The sequence below is a fragment of the Protopterus annectens genome, chromosome 2.part1 (assembly GCF_019279795.1).
Source record: "Protopterus annectens isolate FY-2018-M chromosome 2.part1, PAN1.0, whole genome shotgun sequence".
In the NCBI taxonomy this organism is placed as follows: domain Eukaryota; kingdom Metazoa; phylum Chordata; order Ceratodontiformes; family Protopteridae; genus Protopterus; species Protopterus annectens.
This window is the reverse complement of record NC_056729.1, coordinates 1083747136-1083773198: the sequence shown is the minus strand read 5'-3', so window position 1 is coordinate 1083773198 and position 26063 is coordinate 1083747136. Positions and strand designations below refer to the sequence as shown.

The 26063-nt window shown below is 36.5% G+C and overlaps 1 protein-coding gene across 1 annotated transcript in view; it reads left to right on the top strand.

The window, feature by feature from the left end:
* The window catches only part of LOC122794939 (location of vulva defective 1-like), a 707924-nt gene that overhangs the window by 473151 nt on the left and 208710 nt on the right, over positions 1-26063 (top strand). The window contains exon 8 of the mRNA XM_044063534.1: positions 24370-24549. Within this exon, the coding sequence (XP_043919469.1) occupies positions 24370-24549 (180 nt within the window). The remainder of the gene's footprint in view (positions 1-24369; positions 24550-26063) is intronic.

Here is a 26063-nt window from a genome sequence, read left to right as displayed (position 1 = left end):
CTTGTAATACATTTTGCAGAGTGAGCTACCATGTCACTGAGATAGCAATTGTATTTTACAAGTTGTAGATATCATTCCACAGTTATCTGCTGTTATTCACTGCACTTACATGCATACCTCTCATCTGTACAGATTTTTACAGAATGTCCACATTCTGTCCTCATATTTTATGCCTGCTTTTTATTATACTGTAGTTTTCTGCAAATTAGTGTTAAACATTAAAGACTGAAACCAGAAAATAATGACAGACATTTGAGTATCAGACTTCCATGTACTTCAGAACATTTATGCTAAATCAATACCTGTCAGTCTATCATCCTTCTAAGTTAGCAAGTGCAATACAGAATAATTATTCCTATTTTTGGGCATTTGTCCTAGTTTTATTTATGGATTTGTCCAGATTGTATACCTTTAGAATGCTGTATTTCTCTATTAGATTCCCAGTAAAAATTCTATTTTTACATTAATGTTTTAGCAAGTGCATTGTTACATGTTGTACATATACTTGCATGGTTACCTACTATTACATACCTTACTTATGTGCATTGTTGTGTATATGACTTTGGAGTGATGTAGTTCCCTAGTAGAGTACTAATTAAAGTAATATCGCTATTTAGCATAGCTAAGCGATGAGGCACTCCATGCTGTGTTGTGCAAAAGTCTTTAAAGAAAAGAAAAATGGGGAGAAAGGACAGTGGTAAAAAGGGGTGCAAGCATGGGGAAAAACAGAGTGGACAGAATTTTTAGCTGAATTTGGACTGTCACCCCCAGAGAGGGGGGACGACAACCAAACTGCACTGTCAAGCCAGTTGGACCAAATTTAGTGTGTCCAGTAGACACATGTGCAAAATGGAGAGCTATGAAGGGGGTGATTTTTTTGGGGGGGGACAGGTGCTCACTTTTTTTAGTTAAGAGTGCAGTGTGGGGAAGGGACATATGTACATGTGGGTGAGGTAAGTTGGGAAGGTGAGGAAGCATTTGCAGATAGACAAGACAGCAGACAGGATCGGTGTGTGATACAAGAGGGGGGTAGTCACTCTCCCATTCTGGAAACAATAGAAGAGTCTTCATGGGTACTGTTCAAACAGCTTTATTATATACCAACACATTATTATTTAAGGTTACTGGCTTTTACTTATATACAACTAGCAACTGTATTCCTGCATGTTATAACAGTGGCTGCTCTTACAAAATGGCCCTCTGGAGTGCACATGTTTGAGATTATATATGTGCATGTAAAGTCTTGACACATTTCTTAAAGATACAGTGCATATCACTTGCACTCCTACTTGCATCCTCCATCTTTGAGAATTAGATCCTATGACAAACTAGCTCTACTGGTATGCAGAAATCACACATTTTTTCAAGCATTACACACTGCTATATACACAGATATATACAATCACGTCCACATTGCCATGTATTTCACACTAGGCTTTGATACTCACCCATAATGTGTGATGTAGAATTGTGAATGGCTTTTAGCAACTGGAGCAGTCTCTGCAAAATGTTTGACCTGTGGAAAGTTCTGATCATTTTCCTGAATGGAATCAGGATTTTGAATGCATTCTGGTATGGGAACAGTGTCTGATTCACTTTTAGGTCTGAAGTCTGCATCACAGTAGCAATGTTGTGATGGTGATGGTGATTCTGGTATAGGAAGAAATGTCTATGATTCCTCCTATATTCCACACCTTTGGAGTTTACCAGGTAAGATCTTGGTTTGGCACAGATGCCTGTAATCTTTCCTACTTGATCAAAACCTTTCATTGTCTGAATTCTTACAGTCTCTCCTTCCCTCAGTGGATGAATTAATCTGCTCAATCGGTCGTAACTAAATTTCTGGATAGTATGCTTCTTAAACAACTGAGCCGTCATGGTTTTATTATGCTTAGGTTTAGGCTTCAACAGATTAGAAGTAATAGGTAGCATAGTTCTAGTTTGCCTGGAAAGTAGTCTTTGAGCAGGTGAGCCAAGAATTTCATCAAAGTATACATTTCTGAGATTACGTAAATTCAAGAGCATATCAGTATTGTCACACTTTGACCTTTCAAGTAATTGCTTTGCACTCTATACTGCACATTCTACTAGACCATTGGACTGAGGATATTCAGGAGTACTACTGGTATGTACAAATTTCCATTCTTTTGCAAATTTCTGGAACAATTGGCTATTAAATTGAGTACCATTGTCAGAAAGAACTTGGTGTGGATTACCCTGAACTGAGAAATGACATTTCATCTTAGTAATAACAGCAGTGGAAGTTAGGTGAGGTAGTAGATCAATCTCAAACCAATTCAAATAAGAGCCTACCAAAACCAAATAGAGCTGTTTGTTCCACTCAAAGATATCAGTTGCAATGATTGACCAAGGTAGTTCAGGAATTGGACTCATCTGAAGTGGTTCCTTTTGCAAATGCGGTCTAGTCCTATTGCACACTGAACAAGAAGAAGGTACTTTATCAATGTTTTTCAGTAATGAAGGCTAAAGCCCCAATCATCTGGCTCTTCTCTTAGAGGATGTGGATCCGGGGGGGGGGGCAGAATGCAAAATCTGGATATAATCTGGTTGTAAGGAAGCAGGAACAACACTTTTAGGACCTTTGAAAATAATGTTGTCTTCCATCAACAATTCATCTCTGTAAGGAAAGTAGATTTGCACTTCATGTGGTATACTAGATTGCTTTGATGGCCATCTAGTATCATTAAAGTGATTGAGCTTCTGTAAAATTGGATCAGTGTGAGTGTGATCCCTTAACTCATTAAGTCTAGTGGTGGAAAAATTACACACTGGCATCACATCAAATTCATAGTTCTCTACATCTAGCTGTTCTGTAGTATTTCTGAGTTATCTGGATAAGGTATCAGCAAGATAAAGCAATTTGCCTTTTGTGTAGACCAATTTCAAATTGTACTTTTGCAATTTAAGCATCATTCTCTGTAATCTCGCTGGAGCAGAATGCATAGGCTTCCTCAAAATAGTAACTAGAGGTTGGTGGTCAGTTTCAATCTGTATAGCTCGACCATAAATATAATCATGAAACTTTAAACATGCAAATATTATTGCCAAAAGCTTTTTCTCAATCTGAGCATACTGTAGCTCATTTGGGTAAGTGTTCTATATATATATAGGCTACAGGTCTGCCCTCATGAAGTATGACTGTGCCAAGACCAAATTTTGAAGCATGTCAGGAAAGAGCAACAGGTTTGTTAACGTCATAGTATCTTAATGTAGGTAGGGTGGCAATTTTCTGCTTAAGGTCTTCAAATGCCTTTTGGTGCTGTTCCAACCATGACCATGCAACATTTTTGCATGTTAACTTTCTTAAAGGTGTTGTCAACTCACTGAAGTTTGGTATGAACTTGTCTAAATAGTTGACCATGCCTAGAAAATGTTGTAGAGCTTGTACATTATCTGGTGCTGTCATTTCAAGAATAGCAGTTTGGTTGGCTGAGTCTAGTCTAAAGCCTGTACTTGTGACCAGATGACCAATGTAAGTAACTTCTGGAAGTCTGAATTTACACTTCAGAGGATTGAGCCTCAAGTTTACTTCTTGTGCTCTATCTAGAACTTTCTTCAGGTTTTTGTCATGTTCTTCTTCACCATTGCCTCCAGCCAATAAACCATCTACTATTATGGCACAAGGATAACCCAAAAGAATTTGCTCCATTGCATGTTGAAAGACTTCACTTGCAGAATGTATTCCAAATGGCATCCTTAGGAATCTGCATCTGCCAAACAAAGTACCAAAAGTAGTTAGAAATGAAGATTTGCAGTCAAGCATCACTTGCCAAAATGAACTCTTTGCATCCAAGACAGAGAAACAGTGGCATTCGGTATTGGTGCAACTTCTTTGACTGTACACATCAGATGGTATGGTCTCTTCAATCCTTTGTACGACTATGCTGCATCCCTCAGACGTGCTGGGCCCTGGTGCCATGGCTGGTGGAGGCAAGGTAGGTGGATCACATGGAATAGGCTTACCTTATTGCACTATAGTCAATTAGATATAAACATAAGGTAAGATAAGTAATGTCTAAACCAATGTTAGTATTAACATAATGGAAGATAATATTGATTAAGCCACATACATATTAAGGAATATTATGAGGAACACAACAATAAATATCAGTATGTTAAAAGCAAACCAGTATGACATAACCCATAAGAGCAACATAACAGTTAGTTTAACAGAATATATTAATATGAAACCATAATAACAAATAACAATAATACACTAATAAATTTCATAATAATAAATTAGAGAAGATAAGGGATGGGGTGAGAGAGAAAAACATACCATTAGTGACTTCACAGTTGATATTACTACACAGAGTACTAATACATACTTCTACAAGTGTGCAGTGTCACTTGTGTGTACAGTGACTCCAATTCTTGTATAGATGATGTTGCATGTACATAGCTCTCAACCTGTTAACTTTGGACAGTATGGGCTAAGTGCTAATAAATGCAGGTACACAACTACAAGGTACTGTTTTAGATAGTGTGGTCATACATTACTACCAAGGTGCTCTGTAAATAGATTTACCAATAAATTGCATTCCAAGTAATATCATTTATTTGCTAATGAACAATCAATCAATATGGGGCATGAGTCATTACATACCAAAAGGTATATTTGTATACACTAATTGAAGTAGAGAGACAGTGATTTATCAGTTGGCTTCCATGGGGTTAGAACCCACAAGCTGTGACTCAAGGAGACATGTGTACTAAATTTAACAGTTGACAGTTGTCAGATTATGAAAGACATGGCAATGCATGTAGGAATACTTCACAATTATTAGAAAAGAGTATTTATCAAGGCACAATTCTGCTTTAAAATTTTCTTGATACTGCTTCTGAAATTGGGCACTTATATACATGTATATCTGCCCAGAACGTGAGGTATCTTACCCATATACCTTGTTCCAGGAGTGGGAGGAATAAACAACATTATTTGACTAGAAATGGCCATAACAGAGTCTTGAAGCTTACTGTAGGTATTGCATTACATTTATCAGACAATATTTTCTGCAGTATTTATTTATTTCCATTTTACAGTTGACTGGTGTCAGATTGGAACACACATGCAGTTTATACAGCTGTACTGCAGTTATTTGAACAGATTACATCTCAAATCACAATCCTGCTTTAAACTTTTATTGGTAATGTACCTTAGAATCTGGCCATTATACACATGCATATCTGGCCATAACATCAGATACCATACCCATACACCTTCATCTTTGACGGGGTGGACTGCACAGCATTATATGGCCCAAACTGGGTAGAGCACAGACTTGCAACTTACTGTAGGTATTGCACTATATTTATCAGACAGTTTTTTTTTTTTTTAGCAGTCTTTATTCATTTTCTTTGTACAGTTGACTGGTGATAGATTAGAACCCACATGCAGTGACTACAAGACTAGTGAGCACTTCTTATTTTGGATCAGTACATATCGCAGCACTATCACCATTTATAATCTATTTATTACTGTTGCTTCAACTCTGGCATGTACAGCATGGATAGATGAGTCAGACCTGTAAGTAATAACCCATTTTCCTTCATTATTACCTGAGTGCAATCTACAGCATATCTCACACAATGAGCACAGCAGAACAGTGACTATTCATATCAATAGAGCACAGCCTCAACTGATGTTTGTAAGTTATACTACACAATAATGCATGGTTACTTGACTTAACTTCATTTACCATTTCAGGTAGGCTCTGACACATTACTAAACATATTACATTTCCCAAGTATGTTATACCTGACTGTTAGGACTGCAAACTTTGTAAATACTTTTTAATCTTGACAGTACATTATACCTTAGTTTATTGCTGCACTTTTTGTCCTACCAACCACACTCATGCCTCATCCTGGCCAGATGCCCTTCATGAGAGTCCGCTCATCTGCAGCTGTTGTAAGAGAAAGAAAGCATTATGCATACCAGTTTTGCACATATTCAGTTTGTATACTTATAAATCACTGGGAAACATATTTACACATCTGTGGGGTGTGCCCATGACTCTTGGACCAAGGTGTCTAAAGTTTCCCTCTTCCTTCACTTCAGGTCATCATAGTGATGACGACACTGCTCACCAGTGCAGGGGATACCAGTCGCACTGGTAAGGTCACTAACCAGACTTACACCCTGCAGAAGCTGAGGTTCATAGCTGTGATCCAGGAATCCAACAAACACTCTGGACACCTGCACATTCCATCTCTGCACCAGAAAGCATGCTCCCTCACCAACACCACCAGGCATATCAGCAGCCAAGTGACAATTCCAATGAATGGTGTGAATTTCTGCCTATTGGCCTTTATATGGGAGGCAGTCTTCCATTTACACATCATACTGCAACTTTCAAAAAAGCTATGTGTCACTTAGCTTTGCAAAAACTCACACAAACCCTTTTAAGCGACTGTAAGCATAGGTGTGCAGTGTGCAAATGGGGTGAACTGTTAACCATGTTTCTGCAGAGCTGAGGTCTGCACAATCCCACAGAGACCATTTAAGTGATGCACAGCATCATGCAGCTTTGCTAAATATAACTATCTTTTGGTTTGCATTACAATGACATTTAAGTCAGCTGACTCATTCTCAAAAAATAAATTATAAAGCATATTAGTACTCGAACCTGGGACCTACTACGCTATATCTCATTACTCAGCCTATCTAGCCACTTGGATAGTGCAAGGAAAGAATATAAAATTTCACATATACTACTATGTCCTCTGTTAGTGGTGTGCTGAAGAGCTGCGCAAGGTTGCACATTGCTAAGCACTGCAGAAGCAAAATAAATAAATACATCTGGGTTCTATTTTTAAACATATAACAGATGTCAGGTGCACATGTATAAGTGCAGTTCAGCATCACTAAGCACCTTGCCCTGAAAATGTACATTAAATTAGAAAAAAAAATGCTGTCCTATGCTTACTACCTGTCCAAAGTATTTTCTGGGCAGTCCATAAGTACGGGACAGCCTTTACACTACTACTTGTACAGATTTAATATCCATGTGCAGTGGTGCAGTGGTAGTATTGTCATTTTACAGGATGGCGCAGTGGTGCAGCGGTAGGGTTATCACTTCACAGCAAGAGGTTCTCCAGTTTGATTCTTGGCTGGAGTGCCTACTGTGTGGAGTCTGCATGTCCTCCCTGCATTCATGTGGGTTTCCTCTGGGTGCTCCAGTTTCCTCCCACGTTTCAAAGACATGCATCTGGAGTGTTTTCTCTGCAGGCCTCTGCTGAAAATTGGTTTTGTTCCAAGTCGGCCTTTCCCGGTAAGCAAATGTTAAATAAATAAAAACATGTACCTCTGATTTCCCTCGACAGTACACCTTAATTGATATGTATGGAGCGCTGCCAGGGAGGAACTATGGCCGTATACACAGATAAAGTCTGTGTAGGCTCTACACAGTGCCTACACAGATTTTATTGAATCCTCAGGTTTGTTTACAAAATAATTTAATATATTCTCAAAAGAATTTTTAGCAAGATATACTGAAAATCATTACATGGAAAACTTGTTTAGACTCTGATTCTAGTTTCAAACCGATGGGAGCAATTGCATCTTGAACTTTAATGGTGAAGTGTTAAAATTAATGTAGTTTTTAATACAAATGCATCTAAAATGATGGAAATGTTCCCTTTTATGCAGAAGATTCAAGGAGTCCAATTCACAGATATCCCTTGCCTTCCTTCACAGAGACAGGACAGAGAGTCTAAGGGGTGCAGTACAGACAAGTCACGAGGAGAATCTTATATCTGACAGTACATATCAGTGTTCTAAATATAAATAATGATAATAAGGCCTGCAGTAGCAGCATGTTTAAAAAAGTCTGACTCTGTGTAACCTAAACAATATGTGTGCAAAAACTCATTTGATATTAATGATATAATGATGCATCCTGGTAATTTAATGAAAGAAATGAAACAGTCAGTAATAATGCTGTTATTTTAATTAATGAAGCCACAGCTTTGGATTACAATGATCTTCCTTTTCCCAAACATTCCAAGTTGGTCAATCTTAGGAGAAGCACCCAAGAAAATGTCAAGGTAGTTATAACTGAATTAAATAGCAGATAAAGAGGAAGAGATACAGTGTCCTAGAATAATTAGAGGAAAACAATCAAATAATAAATGGTATGCGCTCTTTATTCTGTGGAACGCTTCTGTTTTCCTTTAACAGGCAATCCAATAGCTTTTCCATACCTGTATATTCTTAGCAAACAATGTGTTATTTGGCCTTGCACATATTTTAATTTCACCTTCCTATTAACCTAACAGAAGTTCATAGGCTTGCATCCAGAGAACCATCTAGCCCAGATTTTCTGTTTCCACAAACTACTGTATGGTTAAAGGAAAACTCTGCCCTTTCCTACAGTTTAACTCAATCTTTAGGGTTCTTTTCTCCCTAGAATATGGTTCTGTCATTGTGAGGGACCAGAAACCTGTTTACACTTTTTAAAACTTTTATTTCCTTGCATTGGAGTCATAGGAAGGGAAAGCCCACCTATCTATTGCTCAAGGCCACACAGTAAGTAAATGAGGGCTGTGCAAATCAAACCCTGTACCACACTAACTATATCTCACAGCATTAACCCTCTCTGCCAACTGCCAGATTTAACAATATGATTGTTAGTTAATAAAACTGAAATTTGACTTTTTTTGTTATATACTAATTTTGTATCTTGTACGTGATATTTAACATTTATTGTTTTGAATTGTAGTGTACTGTATTGAATACCATTGTGTTAAATTTGTTTACTATGGAGCTTTTTCTTTTCAGGACTCCTCTGAGAAGGGGCATGTTATAGCCCAGTTAGACTTCCCAGTAAACAAATGCTAGGACCTACATGCATGCATAAATAAATAAATGCAGACTTGAAAGTGTACCTGATTGTGGTAGATACTTCATAAGCAAATATAAATGAAGGGCATGTAAATATTGTAAGAAGAATTCTTAATATTAATTCACAAACGTATGATAACATGTCTAAGATACTATTTAACTTACACTGATTTGCTCATAATTTCACATTATTCTTTAATAGGACATAACATATTATTCATACATATTGAACATAGCTTAGGAATATTAAGGTAAACAGGTTTCAAGAATTTGATAATCTGAGTCACGAGGAATATAAAGTGCTGACCTGCTAAATTAACTCAGCAATATCATAATTGACTAAGTAGGTAAAAGTATGGCTGTCGTTACCATAAATACATCTTTACTTGATGAAATATTTTCAAATATGTTACTTGAAAAGAAATCCTATGCCGAGGTCTTATTAGCCCTCTTCAGAGCATTTTTAGAATATGTTACTTATTGATGAGTTGTGCAGAAACGTACGACCTTCATATTCATGTTTTAAATGTCTTGATATAAATCATACAAAATTGTTGCATTTTCTGTGGAGTACCTAAAATATATAAAGCTTAGTCAGTGCCTCCACTCACACTTTTTATATTGAACATTGGTAATTTAAATGGCGCACCCTCTAACTAGATTGATTTTATATTGAAGTATTTCTTCAATTAAATCAATTATCTGAATGTTGCACAACAGTTTCTGCTTATTTGAAATAATATTACTGATGATTTTAATATATTTAGTATGATCTCACCTTATAGCATTGTTACTCATAATATTGAATTTAAGGGTGTCATGTGTCTGAAGTTCACATTCCATCATTATAATAATGCATTTATGGAAATGGCTTAAACCATTTGCAAATGTACTTTTATATGATGAATTTAAAAGCAGTTGAACTGCGGTGGTGGTGCTGCGGTAGCATTGTCGCCTCACAGTAAGACGTCCTGTTCAATTCTCAGCTAGAGCGTCTTCTGTGTGGAGACATGCATGAATGGGCGTACCTTTGTTGAAGGTTGTGCATCAGAGCTGGCGACTTGGCATGTAAAAGTCTACTGCCAATCATTAGTGGACCGGAGTTCCGCTGTGGTGACCCCTAACCGGGATAAGACGAAAGACACAACAACATATATCTAATGTTGACGTTCTCTGAATATAATAATAATGCATTTAAAATGCTTTAAACATTTGGAAATGTATTTTCAATGTGAATAATGTTTTAAAAGAATATTTTCTTCATCAATTGTTAGGTATTGCAGAGGATGAACCTATAATGCACATATATTTTGTTGGGGGGGGCTGAGTGATAAAAACGTTCACTGTTTATTATCAATAGATGTTATGATGTGTTCTAACTTATTAACTCTGTTTTATAGGTTCATAAGTGTGTACTAGGGTAATGGCCCTGGAGCCTTTACAAGCCTAGCCCATGGGATTACCCTGGCTTTGTGCCACCCGACCTTAGTTCCTAGTGCTTCTGTCGAGTAGAGCCACTGGAATGATCCCCGGGGTGAATTTTCAATTTCCCATCCACTCATCAAGATTCCTCTTGAAGAGGGCCAGTGAGCTGCTCTGCTTGACATATATGGGAAGTCTATTCCATAGTATGGGCAGTCTCTGGGTTATGAACCTGTCCCTCTAGCATGTTCTGTTGATTGTGGTAATGAGGTTGAGGTCTCTGGAGTGTGTGGTGCAGAGGGATTGTGATTTCTTTAGATGTAGGATTTCTAACATGCTGGGTCAGAAATGGCTTTGTAAGTCAAGAAGAGATTGCCTCTAAGTAGGCGATATGAGTCAGAGAATAGTTGGAGTTTTTTGAGTCTGTCCATATAGGACAAGTGTTTAAGGCTTAGGATCCTGTTTGTGAGGTACTGTTGTGGCCTCTCCAGTTGTTGCAGGTGTCTAGTGAGGTACATGCCAAATGGCATTGTACTCGATGATTGGCCTAATGAAGGAAGAACATAAAGTACTGTAGAAGCTTAGATGAATGGAAAATGATATAACTGAGTGGGGTTGTAAAGATTACGCTGTGCTTGACAAGGATATAAGCTGCTATATATTACAGACATTCTTTACAGGAGGACAGCCCTCCTGCATCCCTTATATGGGGGCAACATGTCACAGTTCCCTCTTTGAGTTATATATTTCATCTCCAAGGCTGATATACCACAGAGAAGAAGGCAAACCCTAAGATATAGCAATATGAAAAATTAATAGATGTTTCCCTGTAATTGCACTTAGATTCTTGCAGTTTGAAGGATCACACCTGTGGTCCTTGCTCTTATGATGAGAACCTTTATAAAACAATTTTCAGTATATTAAGTGACAAAAAGCTGATGCTGGGGTCTTTATTACCCTTTCTGAAGTGCACTTTCTAGAATATAAACTACTGCAAGATAATTTGTTCAAAAATAATCAGCTAGCTTTATAAATATGTTGATATCAAAACTCCAAATGTTGCATTTGCTAGGTGTATCCACAATTCATAAATATGCATTGACCCCTCAAATAGTCCAACTGTGTCCAGTCAATTTGATTTAATTGAAGCTGCCTCTAACTACTTTGATTTTATATTGAGACCTTTAGTTGTTTGAACTCAGATTTATCTGGTTTCCACATTTAGCACACACAGTACACACAGTAGTTTCTGCTTAATATAAAAAATGGTAATAATATAGATGGTTGTATTTGATTACTGATGTATTAACTCTATGGAAGATTTATACAAAATGTACAAAGAGGGGTCAAGGGGCTGCTGCCAACATTTTGATAATTTAACACAGTTATAAAAGTGATTATTTATGTATTAATGCAGTGGCAACCTGTGAAACTTGGTACGATTTGAATATATGAAAGTTATACTAGAGTATTGACATAATTAGGAAAAACAGTTAAGAGTGAGATGCACTGAAGAAAGTTGTAGCAAGATGCTCTGCTCATGACAATTTTCACAAATTTAACAATATTAAGTAAGAACTGAACAAATGAAGGCCAGTGTTTAAAATCTGTTTGCTAAGCTATGTGTGTATACGGGTGTGCCACAAACAATTAAACAAATACTTAGTAAATCCACATGAGATAGGATTCATGCATTTGAAACATAATTTTTGTTTTAAAGGAAAATATTTTTGGCATAATGAAGGTACCAAAATGGGTGTGGTAATGATTTATTTTCATTAGGACCTTCATTTTTTATTGCCACTAGATGTTATATCATTCAGGTTTGCTGTTGATGATACATTAAATATTTGGCCAGGTGAGGTTGCATAGATTGCGACTGTGACTGAATATTTTTAAAAAAGTGTTATGGATCAATTACATTGTTATAAAATAAAATAAAAGAGTGACAGCACATTTTTGGAAATGGTGATTTATAAGGGACCTAGCTTTTTGGCTTATTAGCTTTTTAGTAATGAAATCATAAAGAAAAAGGATTGTATAGGGTAGTTGTCATCCAACACAGTTATAATAATAGACCTAGGAGGAAATGCTTATAGTTATTTGTAATGTAACATAAGTGAGATTATGAAAGGGTTTAAAAATGAGGTTAAGGCATTTTAATTACTTACTTGTTTATTTATTTATGTAGTTATTTATTTAGTTGTTTATGAACTTGTTTATGTGTTACCTATGCTAGGAATTGGTTTGAAGTCTGATTTCAGATATGACCTGGGCATGTGATATACAGTTTAATGATACAGAGTAAAAGAGAGGGTATTCCAAGAACTGCTTAGATTATCTTTTCTATAATTGACTAGTGGGTTGCAAGTAGGGTACATGCCCTAAATATGAAATGGAACAGACTTGAATCAAACTTAAGATGCAATACAAAACAACTTGACTGTCAAGCTAGTGACACTGCACAGTAGCTTTATTTCATATTACCAGGCTATCAGCAGAGAAGCTTTATATGATATCAGAAGAAGAAGAGATTTGAATGCTTTGTGCACTTACAGTAAGGTGGTAATGCATGCTGTTTATGAGCTGATATTTTTGTGTAGGCTTATACAGATGTTAAAGAAATACTTAACAAATCTATAAGATATGATTCATTCCAGCAAACAGGAGCCTTTAAATGTCTTTCTTGTAGCACCAACTGGCATATTAATGTGAATGACCTAAATGACAGATTTTGCATTGTAAGAATGGTAGTCCATGTCATGTACACATATGAAAATTGTCATATCAAATTGGTAGTATATGAAGCTAGTTGTGCATGCAAGGCTTCCTATATATGAAATACATACAAACTGTTGGATGGTAGAATTTTTGACCATTTAAATGCAGTCAAAAAGAAGACTAGATGTAGATCAGTGTGTAAAGTGTGTGTGGTACATCTTTAAGAAGTATGTGAGGCTCTACGTGCACTTATAAATGCCACACACGTGCAATCCCTAGTGCCATTTTGAAGGAGCAGCCAGAGAGTGAGCATGCATGATTGCAGTTGTTAGTTTGTATATAAGTTATTTAAGTTAAAGTCAAAAAGCATCTATAGTGATATGTTTGTATAAAATAAAGCTGTTTGAACAGAACCCACGAAGACTCAATTATCGTGTCCTAGACACGAAAGCAACATGGTGTCAGAACTGGGATATAAGAGAGAAGAATATTTGGAGCCATGAGGTGCAAAGACGATAGTGAAGTTAAAATCAAGAGGAAAAGAGCACAATCATAGCCAAAAAGAATCAAAAGTAATATGAAATAACACAAGCTATTTATTCGATATGAAAGACAAAAAAGTGGCATTACAAGCCCACAAACTGCATTATCAGGCAATTGGAAAATATGAAAAGCTTGATAACTACAGAAAATGTTTAAGAAAAAAGTATTTGATGAAATGATTAACAGTAAAGCAAAATGAGTATGTTTAAAGCAAATAAATTAGCATGTTTAAAGCAGAATGAGTGTGTCTAAGGCAAAGTTGGGCATGTTTACAGTAAAATGAATACCAGAAAAGTATATCGGGCATGAAAAGTGCTTGAACAAGCAAAATGAATGACAAAGTGCTGTGTTTGGGCATAACTATGACTTGGTATTGTATCAAGGGCATAATTAAAATTATTTAAAGTTTCTCAAAGTGTGTAGAAGTATTTACAGTGTGTGCTTATTACTGTGCATGTATTTCAAAGAGTTAATTGTGTGCAAAGTGCACCTATTTCATGTAATACAGTCAAAGCATAGCCATTTTGAAAAAAGTGTCTTGTGTTGGGTGTGTCTATTCACAAAGTGTCACCATTACAGAGTGCTTCTTGTACTGTAAAGAGTTGCCTAGCAAGGTAATGTCATTTTGGGGACATTTCAGTGGGCTGTATGCAGTTATTCGCAAAGTACAATTACTTTGAAAGTTATTGAGTTTTGGGCAACAGATGATGGATTTATTTACATTGTGCAGTTGCTTGACATGCTTCTTAAATTGTAAGAGGTGTTTTCTTGCAAAAGACGACATTGCAAAAGTATTACAGTGCTCACTATTTGTTCAGTCACATTGTAAATTTCTGGAATGTTTCTTAAAAGTAAATGACTTTAGCAAATGATGATAAATGACTTTAGCATTTTGCCTTTACCAATGATATTCTGAAAGTACCAAAACGCCCGAGAAGTTTATTTCACAAAGTTCAGTTATTCGAAAGTACAAGTTTGTCAATTTGCATAATTCCAAAAAGCCTAGCAAAAGTATAAGTTCAGAGCACAAAGGCATTGGATAAATACTGTTTAAACCAGAAACTTGCACATATGTGCATGTGTGCAAGCTTATACTTATTTGCAAAACCTTTCACTGGTATGTGTTAATATGGCAGAAGCATATCGAAAACCCCTACCACTTGTGTTTGATCAGAATATTGCAGAGAACTAGAGAATATTTGAGCAAGAGTAGGATATTTTTATACAAGCAGCTTATGCAGATAGAGCTGCATGCACAAGGGCATTCATTTTGATAAATCTAGCATGGTCTGAGGCCATAAAACGAGAGCGTTCATTTGTGTATTCACCAGCAGTAAATGAAGGAGAGGGTGTGGGCCACCATTTTGTTGTACAAGCTGAATCAAGGGAAGACCTGAATCTTTGAGAGATCAGAAACCAGGGGAACCATTTTCAGCTTATATAACTGACTTGAGAAACAGATCTAAAATGTATTAGTTTGGTGATTTAAAAGATGAGTTGATAAAGGAAAGGGTTGCATGTGGTATTAATAAGGCCGCTGTGAATAGATTTTACTTTGTGACAGTGATTTAACATTGAGCAGAACAATAGAGATTTGTCAAATCCATGAGGTAACAGAAAAACACATAAGTATGCTTGCAAGTGACAAGAGCATGGTTTCAGTTGACTCCAGAGCAAATGCAGATATTATGCCACAAGTGGCTAACAAGGGCAGGCCTAAGCACGTGGCAGCCACAGGATTTCCAAAAAGGACCCAAGGTTTTCTAGAAAGTTCTAGGAAAGGTGCAAGCTCCAGCACCAGCTCGGTGTATTATAAACATGAACCACCAAAACCAAAATCTAGCTTTATTGTTAAGTGTCGCAATTGTGGTGTGAATCATGAGTCTAAAAGAGAGAAGTGCTTAGCATTTGGTCAGCAATGTCACAAGTGTAAACAATGGAACCATTTCTAAAAGTTTTGGAAATGGAGTAAGCCTCATACAGTTGTAAAGAAAGGTAGCACTAAAAAACAAGTTCATCAAGTAGAGCTGAAGCAGTCAGCTTTCTATGTAGATGGTGTATAAGTGCTTGGTGAAAGAGTTGATGCAGTGAACTTATTAACAAGAAGTAGTGTTTGTACTGTCCATATTAATGGAAAATTCACAGAGATCAAAGCTGACACTGTTTCAAAGTGTAATGTTATATCAGCAGACACATTTTCAAGAGTAAGGAATAACAAACAACTCAATTGTAACCAGTAGTGTGAGACTTCCAGAAGTTATGTATATACGACATTTGTTTACGAGTACAGGCTTGAAACCAGACCTGACCAATCATGCAGCTATTCTAGAAATGTCAGCACCAGACAATGTACAAGCCTTACAGCATTTCCTGGGCATGGTCAACTATTTAGGGAAATTTATACCAGACTTCAGTGAGTTGACAGCACCTTTAAGAGAGCTAGCATGGAAAAAGGTCACATGGTCATGGTTAGAACCAGAAGACATTTGAAGACCACAAGCAGAAAATTGCCATCCCACCTACATTAATAAACTACAATGTGAACAAACCAGTTACTCTTTCCTGTGGTGCTTCAGAATTTGGCCTACGAGCAGTTATACTTCATGAGGGCAGACCAGTAGCCTATGCATCAAGAACACTTAACGAAACTGAGATGCAATATGCTCAAATTGAGAAAGAGCTTATGGAAACAGTATTTGTATGTTTCAAGTTTCCTGATTATATTTATGGTCGAGTTATTCAAATTGAAACTGATCATCAACCTCTTATTGCTATTTTAAAGAAACCTATGCATGTTGCTCCAGCGAGATTACAAAGAATGATGTTCAAATTGCAAAAGTACAATTTCAAAATGGTCTACACAAAAGGCAAATTGCTCTATCTGGCTGACACCTTATCCAGATCACCCAGAAATACAACAGAACAACTTGACACAGAGAATTTTGATGTTGATGTGATGTTAGTGCATAATTTTTCCACCACTATACTTAATGAGTTAAGAGATCACACTCAGACTGATCCAATTTTACAGAAGCTCAATCAGTATATTAATGTTGGATGGCCATCAAAGCACTCTAGAGTATCACCAGAAGTGCAAGTGTATTTTCCTTACAGAGATGAATTGTTGATGGAAGATGGCATTATTTCCAAAGATCCTAAAATTGTTGTTTCTGTTTCTTATGACAATAATATATTCAGATTTTGCATTGCGGTCACCCAGAGTCCAAATCTACTAAGAGAAGAGCAAGATAATTAGTATTTTCAGTTAAGTCCAGTCCCTGAACTACCTTGGTCTACTGTAGCAACTGATATCTTTGAGTGGAACAATCAACACTACTTAGTTCTGGTAGACTCTTATTTGAACTGGCTTGATATTGATCTACTGCCTAACCTAACCTCAACTGCTGTTATAACTAAGTTGAAACACCATTTCTCAGTTCATGGTAGTCCACACAAACCTTTTTCTGACAATGGTACTCAATTCACTAGCCAGTTGTTTTAGAAATTTGGAAAATAATGGGATTTTGTACATGTCACTAGTAGTCATGAATATCCTCAGCTCAATGATCTAGCTGAATGTGCAGTGCAGAGTGCAAAGAAGTTACTTGAAAGGTCAAAGCATGATAATACCGATGAATTCTTGAATTTGCTTAATCTCAGAAACATACCCCATGATGATATTCTTGGCTCACCTGCTCAAAGACTACTTTCCAGGCAAATTAGAACTACACTACCTATTTCTTCAAGTTTGTTGCAGCCTAAACCTAAGAACAATAAAACCATCAAGGCTCAATTATTTAAGAAGCGTAATATCCAGAAATCTAATTACAACCTCAATCAGATTACTTCATCTGTTGAGGGAAGAAGAGACAATACAAATTCGGGCAACAAAAGGTTTTGAATGAATAGGACAGATTACAGGCATCTGTGCTGAGCTGAGATCCTACTTGGTAGATTCTGAGGCTGTAGAGTATAGGAGAAATTGCAGACATCTTCTTCCTGTACTAGAATCATCATCATCATTGCAGTCACATCATTGTTTATGTGATGCAGGCTCTAAATCAAACAGTGAATCAGACACTGTTTCCAGACCAGAATGTGTTCAAAATTCTGATTCCATTCCAGAAAGTGATTTCAACATTCCACAGGTCAACTATTTTGCAGAAACTGTTCCAGTTGCTAAATCTAATTCCCAGTTTTATGTCACACAATATGGACAACTATCTAAGCCTAGTGGGAAATACGCAGCAATATGGACTTGATTGTATGTGCATGTGTATTTAGCATTATACAACGACCCCACATTAATATTCTAAAACGTGCACACTGATTGGTCAGCGTGCATGTTGTAAATTAGAGTTATACTAATGGAAAAAGGTCCGGTCGCCCAGACATTTTCCATTAGTATAACTCCTTTTTTAAAGCAATGGAGAACTCAAGATCTCTGTTGATTTTTACACACTGTTTCGCTATGTTAAATGAGTTTAACATAGTGAGACAGCTTTAAAAAAAAGTAACAGAGATCTTCTTATCTCCGGTGCTTTTTTTAAAGCTGTCTCACTATGTTAAACTCCTTTAACATAGTGAGCCACTTTGTAAAAAGTAACAGAGATCTTTCTTTCTCATTTGCTTTTTTTTTCAAAACTGTCCCGCTATGTTAAATGGGAGTAACATAGCGAGACAGCTTTAAAAAAAGCAACGGAGATTCTCCATTGCTTTTTTTAAAGCTGTCTCGCTATGTTAAACTCCTTTAACATAGCGAGACAGTTTGTAAAAAGCAATGGAGATCTTGCTTTCTCATTTGCTTTTGCCCACAGCTCTGATGTACTGCGTAAGCATACGCATGCACAGTACATCAGGACTGCCGCAGAATACCAGACAGCTGCGGAAGGGCAGTAAGGGATCATTATACAATACCATTATTTAAGAAAAGTAATTTTTTTTTCTTAAATAATGTCATTGTATAATAGCAATAACCCACTTCTGGGTGTGGGTAATGCTGGATTTACCCACGGTTGTCTTTGTTTGGCCACTCAAGCTTTGTCCTCGTGACCAAACCACACCAACCGTGGGTAAATCCAGCATTACTCACACCCAGGCGTGGGTTATTGTTATATTGTATAATGCATGATTATGGATTACCTGTGATTTCTGCATGCCAAATAGTCTCATAAAAATTGCATGGTTTAATTCTCAAATAGAGAGAATGTAGATCAGAGTGTAAAGTGAATGTGCTGCATCTTTAAGAAGCAAGCAAAGCAGTACGTGCACATATAAATTCCAGACAAGTGCAATCCCTAGTGCCATTTTGAAGGAGCAATAAACAATAAAACATTTCCACATTTATATTGGACTTGTTTTGGACTGAACTTTAATGTGTTTATCCAGCCCTGGGTTGGTTCATCAGTTTTTTTCTTTTATACTGTGCTATTTTTATGATTGTAGTGTGTTTTGTAGGACTACTTGTTAAACCATTTGCTTGTCTTGCTAAAGATACTATTTGGATTTATAAAATAAAGCTGCTTGAACAGAACCCACAAAGACTATTTTAATGTATCCTAGACACAAAAGCGATACTACATAAAGTGTAGTTGTTATATGGAGCACAGATCCTGATCATGACACTGTATTTTCTTTACAAATCTTACAATTAGACAGAAAAGCCTTCTGGGGTAGTGATTTCATTAATGAATAACCCAGATGTGAAACTAGATGGTCAATGTAACTTTGTTTTACAAAAAATATGGGATTTAAATTACAGTTGTTTCATCAAACCATTTCTAAGACAAAGAGGATCTGTGAAATTAAAATGGAACAATGATTATTTTAAATTAATTTGTTGTTTTTAGTATTAAAAGAACTTTATCCTTCGCTTAATTTTACTTATGATTTTCAGCCCACAGAAAGACCTGTTTTAGGAAAGTTTATTGATTACTTGTACACAGTTTTGCATGTATTTAAGAATCTTTGAAAGTGTCTAATTAAAGTTGGATATGGCTAGGTAGCTTATGGTCCTGTAATTACTTGCCTAGTATAGTACCTGTGTTGACTGGCCCTCCATTCATTCATTCATTCATTCATTCATTCATTCATTCATTCATTCATTCATGTATGTAAAATCTGTTTAACTGGGTACCTGGAGGTTAGGTAGCTACTCAGGCCTATCAGAGCTCATTCAAAAAAGCTGCCATGGAACAACTGTGTGGACACAGCACTTGAAAGGGAAAATGTAAGGTTTGTTTGTGATGTCAGTGAAGTGCCTTAAAGGAACAGGATGGCAACAGCAAATGAGTGAAAAATACCAGCAAGTATTAAATGAAGTATTCCTTTATGTCCCATGCAAGACAAACAGCCTTAGCAGGAGAGGTATGTTTCTTATTACACATCTGACTCTCAAATAGGCTTTAGGCAACAGTGGGGGTACTAAAAAGCCTCCAGCTGGGATCTGTTTTGGCTTACATCTCATTAACGCACTGGTACAGGACTAACCAACCAAATTGTCCAACTGCCCCTTGTAACAGTCTCAGGATACCACTTTAATACCTAAGGAGAAAAAGATTTTTTATATATTCAGCAAGATGAGGGGGCTTGACTACCACTCCCCTGCTCTTGTCATATACTACAATAATGTTATACTAATGTGGAAAAACATTATCAAAAATATTTTTTCTTCCTGCTGAGATAATACAACATTAGAAAAGGCAAATCTGTTTAACTACACTCTGAACTCAGAGTTGGGAGATGGAATCTGTGCTGTTAGTAAGTTCAGTATAGTCTGGTTCATTGTGGTAGGTTCAAGTCATCCATTTAAATACACATAGTACATTTAGAGTTTGTGGCAACAGATAAGACAGTGACCTTAAAGCAACTATGAGTGGCAGAAAGGCAAGCTAACTCTGCTATTCCTGCATGTAGGTTCATAGGTAGTTACTGGCATGCAGTCCAAGAGACTCATGCAAAAAGGCAGATTTGCTTGATTGTACTCCCTGAATTCAAAATCACTATAAAATGGGTGATGTTAGTAAATTTAGTATAGTTTGGATAGTTGTAGTAAGTTCAAGTCATTCATCTAAATGCACATAGTACATTTAGAGTTTGTGGCAATAGATAAGATATTCATCTTAAAGCAGGTATGTGGGGTAGAGAGGCAAACTATCTCTGCTATTCCTGCATATAGGTTCATAGGTATTACTAGCATGCAGTCCCGGAGACCTCTAAGGGACCTAGTCCGAGATTACCAAGGCATTGTCTGGTTAAGTGATTTGTCTCACAGTAGGCAAATGAAGAATAAGTCCTGTACCACTGGAAGTAGCTTGATAACAACTCATTGCTTAATCCTCACTGCTAACTTCCTGCATATTCATTGAACATTTCTTGGGAGGATTTTGGCCTTCCTAGGCAGAGCTGGTTTGGTGCTCAGTAGGGTTCTACCTGTTGTAGTTCTACCAGAGGAATCCAGTGCTCAATCTGGGGAATGATAGAGAAAATGGATGGGGCATACCTGGGATGAACAGTGTGCCTAATTTGAACTTGAGTGGTGAACTGATTAAAAATGTCAATACTTGTCATAAATTTTCCCTAACAAATACCATGTTCAACGGCAAGGATGCACATAGTTTATTACTTCCAATAATGTGCTCTCATTCATTTATAAATTATTGCTTAATGTGACTGGTACATAACACATATCTACTACGTACTAGAGAACCCATGTCCATGTCAGACCTGAGACCATATGTTCATGAGGATCTCCTGTGGTATCCCAGGGCTGATGTTCTCAATGCCAAATTTAAAATCCACAGTCCCATCTCCCTACATGACTGCCACAAAACATTTGTGATCATAAACAAACACTAGTTTTCCTTGGCTGCACTCCCTTTCTCCTCCTCAATGTCATATTCCCATTTACTGCATATGCTAGGTATATGACATTTGAGGTTACATCAATTCAGAGAGCAATAACAACATGTATTCCCTATAAGCTGGTCTTATCTCAGAGTAAATATAATCAGGAATCAGAGAGGAATTTGAGGGTTGGGAGGGTGGCCTAATGGCTAAGATGCTTGTCTTATAAACACAAGGTGCAGTGTTCAAGTCTCAGAAAGAGTAATTACCTGGGCTTAAAATGGCTTGCAAGGGCAGTTAATCTAATCTATGAGTGGGGGAAGAATCTTCTGGATGTATTTATCAGAAAGGTTCCAATTTCTTTTTTCTGCTGTGTATTGTCTGGTCATTATGCATAATGACAGCAGATACAGTTAAAAATAAAACTGTAGGAATGGAATTTGGTGAGACAATGGCGTATAACTTTTGGTTGGCCTTAAAGTGGTTCCAGGAATACCATCACTGAATCAGGAAAACTTGTGAAACATTACTCAAGTGGCTTTCATTAAGGTTTGAGAAACACTGGTCTCAACAGTAACCGTGTTGTGCATTGGAAGGAATACTTTTAGGAACGTCTGATTCTGGTAACAGTGCCTTCCTCTGAGGAAAGTCAAAAGCAGCTAATGGGATTGAATTACTTTCTTTGGCTGAGGCCCCAGGAGTGATTCCAATGTGGTAAAGCTACATGAGCAGATTAGACCTGGCCAAAAGTGTTAAAGTTGCTGGATATTGTTGGGGTGTCATAGTTAATGTAAATAGATATGGCACAGAATGCAATCACTGTACCTTGGAATTCTCAGACTAAGTAATGGCCCCCATTTTCAAAAAGATGACATATGAGTAAATTTGCTTTATAGAACTATTACACTCCCCAGCCTCAATGGGATTTTGAGAATGTACTGGAAAAGACACTCAAGTTTCTGATTAAGAAAAAGCACGACACATTTCATTCTCACTAATGAACAATGGATAAGCCCTTTTTCCTTCCAAAGAAACTGGAAGATTATATCAGCCTACCAGTAATAATAACAAATGTTTTGAGAACTTGAGGAGAGTACATGTACACATATCCTGGAACCTCTTGCTGATGCTACAAACATATTCAGTCCAAACATTACTGCATAAAGCCATTCTTCTGTCTCTGTATTTGAGGAAAAAAGGTTCAATGTGGCCATAGAACCTATCGATATCCATGTTACTGTATATAATGTCACCATAGAACCTGCCAGGATTCTCATTATTGTGTTTAATTTAGATGCATTCAGTATGGTTATAGAACCTACCAATAGTGTTTCCTGCATGTCTTCCTCTTTGTAATGTTCATGGACAGAATATTAAGGCACAGCTGAAGTCTAGAGGCTTCATAGTTTATGGAAGGATATATCTATGTTGTCTGCAGATGTAACTTTCCTCCTAGACAAAAATGGATGAGATCTCCACCATTTATTGGATTGGTTTGCTGTTGAATATGAAGCAGATGGTATGAAAACCCACAGCGCCCTACTGAATATGGTTCAGCACAAGAAAAGAGCTGACTGCTGTCTGCAAGTGAGGATGAACAATGGCCTCAGATGGACGAGTGTAAATATTGTGGGTTTTGTTCTTGAGTGAAGGCAGGGGAGATTGGCAGAGTTGTCTGTGGATTGATGCAGTGGTGTCAGTATTACAAGTAGTGAGCATAACTCTGTTTTTTGAAGTGGAAAACTGAATCATAGAACAAACCATTCAGATGACAGATTAGCCTTTAGCCCTACCTTCAGCTAGTGTCATATTTTTGCTGTGACAAAACACAACAAAAAAGAGGATGCAAATGGAAGAATTCAGACTTGTTCACTTGGAATCTACACACTTGTTGTGACGGTATAAAGAAAACAGCAATTAGGAAGGATCCTTAAGAATCCTTAAGAAAAGTTGCTACTTGTTTGGGTTATCAGCAGTCAGGTTAAAGTAGTCCTGGCACATAGTGAGGATGCCTCCATTTCTACCACCCAGTTTAAATCTGTTTTCCAGTGTAAAAATTTGAAATGTTCTACAAAATTCTCAAGATATATATTAAAATATGCAGTCATTCCTGTTGGGCAGTTAAAAAGGCTGTTCACACCATTATCTTCATGCATAGCTCTTAACGAATGACTACGGGTGTAGTGAGTGCATTTGGTATAACATTTGGCAGGTAGTGGTAGGATCAAGTTCAGACAGAGAAATTTGAAGACGAGAGAAAGATGAAGATGACAGTGGGACCCATAATTTTTTTTTTTTTTTTTTTTTTGAGGGTGAGGCAGTGGTACTCGAGAAGCCTAGCTAATGATGAAGCAACAGACTTTGTTTTCAGTAGTCTTTAGAGTGGAGGAGTTTTTCTTGGAGGTCTTGACTGTTATAGGCCTGTTTGAGTTGGGCCAGAAGGACTTCTTTACCTGTAGTTGTACTGGCTATGTTGGGTTGGTAGGACAAAATTTTCCTAGACCAGAAGAGAAGTGGTGAAGAGCTCTTGCCTGACATTTAATGTTTGACAAGCCTAGCCATGAATGGAGACATTTTAAGGTGGTTGTTGTTTATATTGCCGAGTGACAAAGGGTGGTGATAATGAGTGATATTTCAGATTTTTTTTTAAGTTTTTGGTTGGTAATAAATAACATGCTTTTTGTTTTTTTTTGGATGAAGTGTCAGTTTGTGCACTTCCGACAAATAACATTATTTTTGTAAATGAAATTATAAGAAATGCATTTATTTATACACTGCATTAACCTTAGTATTTTAAATGTCATATCATTCTTCTGGGTTTTGAAAAAGGTACTAATTTCTATTAGGTGCACTTATAAAATATTTTGTTGTCTCTATATAAACAAAATGGAGTGTTCAATTGTAGAACTTGCAAGAAAGATTCTAGCTTTGTTTATTTAGTACTTTACATTTGTTCTTTTTTTTTAAATTAGGAAATATAACAATCAAGTCGTCAGCTGATCATTTCATTTATGAGAACAATCCATTTAATTTAATGTGCATATCTTCTGTAAATATCTCAAACAGCAAAGTGAGATGGATTATCCATGATAAAATACTGACCAGTGACACAAATACAGTTCTACAAAAAACTGCAACCACTCTTTACAATGGTATGTTATTTATTTTTTATTAGTTTTATTTGCTTACCATTTCAGTATTGTTGTCATCAGATGCTGGGAGGTCATCATAAATCAAATGACACGCTGTACATAATTGCACTGTACATGTTTTGTATTCGAAAAGGTGGTACAGTATTGATGTATAGTACATGATAGCATTGTTTTTCTGCATGAACTGAAAAGTACTTATTTTGCATAATGATTAAGAAAAAAATGTCAAACAGTTTTTTTTCTGTGAAACATACTGCATCTTTCAATTTTGTTATAGAAAACAAAAATAATTGTGTGTTGTGAAACAATTAAATTCCTCTTTTTTGCATAACCTTAAGATTTTATGAAACATATTTGGTTGTATAGAGAGACTAGCTTTTTTAAGGAGGGGGAATATTTAATTCCTGTATTTCTGCAATGTTTAATACACTCTTCAAAGAAACAAAAACACTAACTTGTTACTTTCAAATAATAAGACAGAAATCTTTTTATTTTTTTTCATACCATATTTAACTTCACTTGGGTTTAACCAAACTCTTGACCTGTGACTGTTCCTTAAAATAACACAACAACAAATGCACTAAAGAAGAGAACTATGAAATGGAGAGGCAAGTGTGTGCCTGTGTGCACATGTGTGCATTTGATAGTGTGTGTGTGCGTGTGTGTGTGTGTGTGTGTGTGTGTGTGTGTGTGTGTGTGTGTGTGTGTGTGTGTGTGTGTGTGTGTGTGTGCGTGCACATGTTTGTGTATGTTTGTCTGTGTATGTATCTATAGGAGAGTAAATATACTTGATGTTCAAGATTTTACACCCTTTTCCTCAACAATGATGCCATCATTGGATAGAGTTTTTCTAAATATATTGTATGTTATGTTTATTTTTGTGGGCTTTACTTATCTGTTAAAGATAGAAACAGTTTTTGTGCCATCAATAATTCCAAGCTAGTCAGACAGCTTCATACTGTGAAATTCTACATGTGCCAGACAGGCACTGTAATTAATGTTTAAGGTGGCTGTCTTTTTGATCTGTTGGGGCAGTCTTTAGTCAAGATGGAATACTTCCATTAAATATATTTAGATTTTAGATTATACAAGTTTGTATCATTGTTTCCTGTATAGTTCTTTAAAAAAAAAAAAAAAAAAACAAGAAACACCTTTATTAAGCCATCACTTATGACATAAGCAATCATACTTTTATAAAAATGAAGCATACCACACTGACACAATCCTAGTGCAAGCAGTTTACATCACAAACCATACTGACGTACTCGCAGTGGGAAACATTATACATCACTTATAATCTACTCAATCATTTTCAGTTGAACATTACATAGCTCATTTAATTTAATTGTATTTATTTATTTATTTTACATTTGTTTACCGGAAAAGTCCAAACAGACGCCGGTCCTTTTCAGCAGAGGCCTGGAGAAAAAAGCTCCTAATACAGTAAATAACTTTTACATCTGACAGTTTTGTTTACATAAGACACTTTGATATACATAGTAACAATAGCAGTA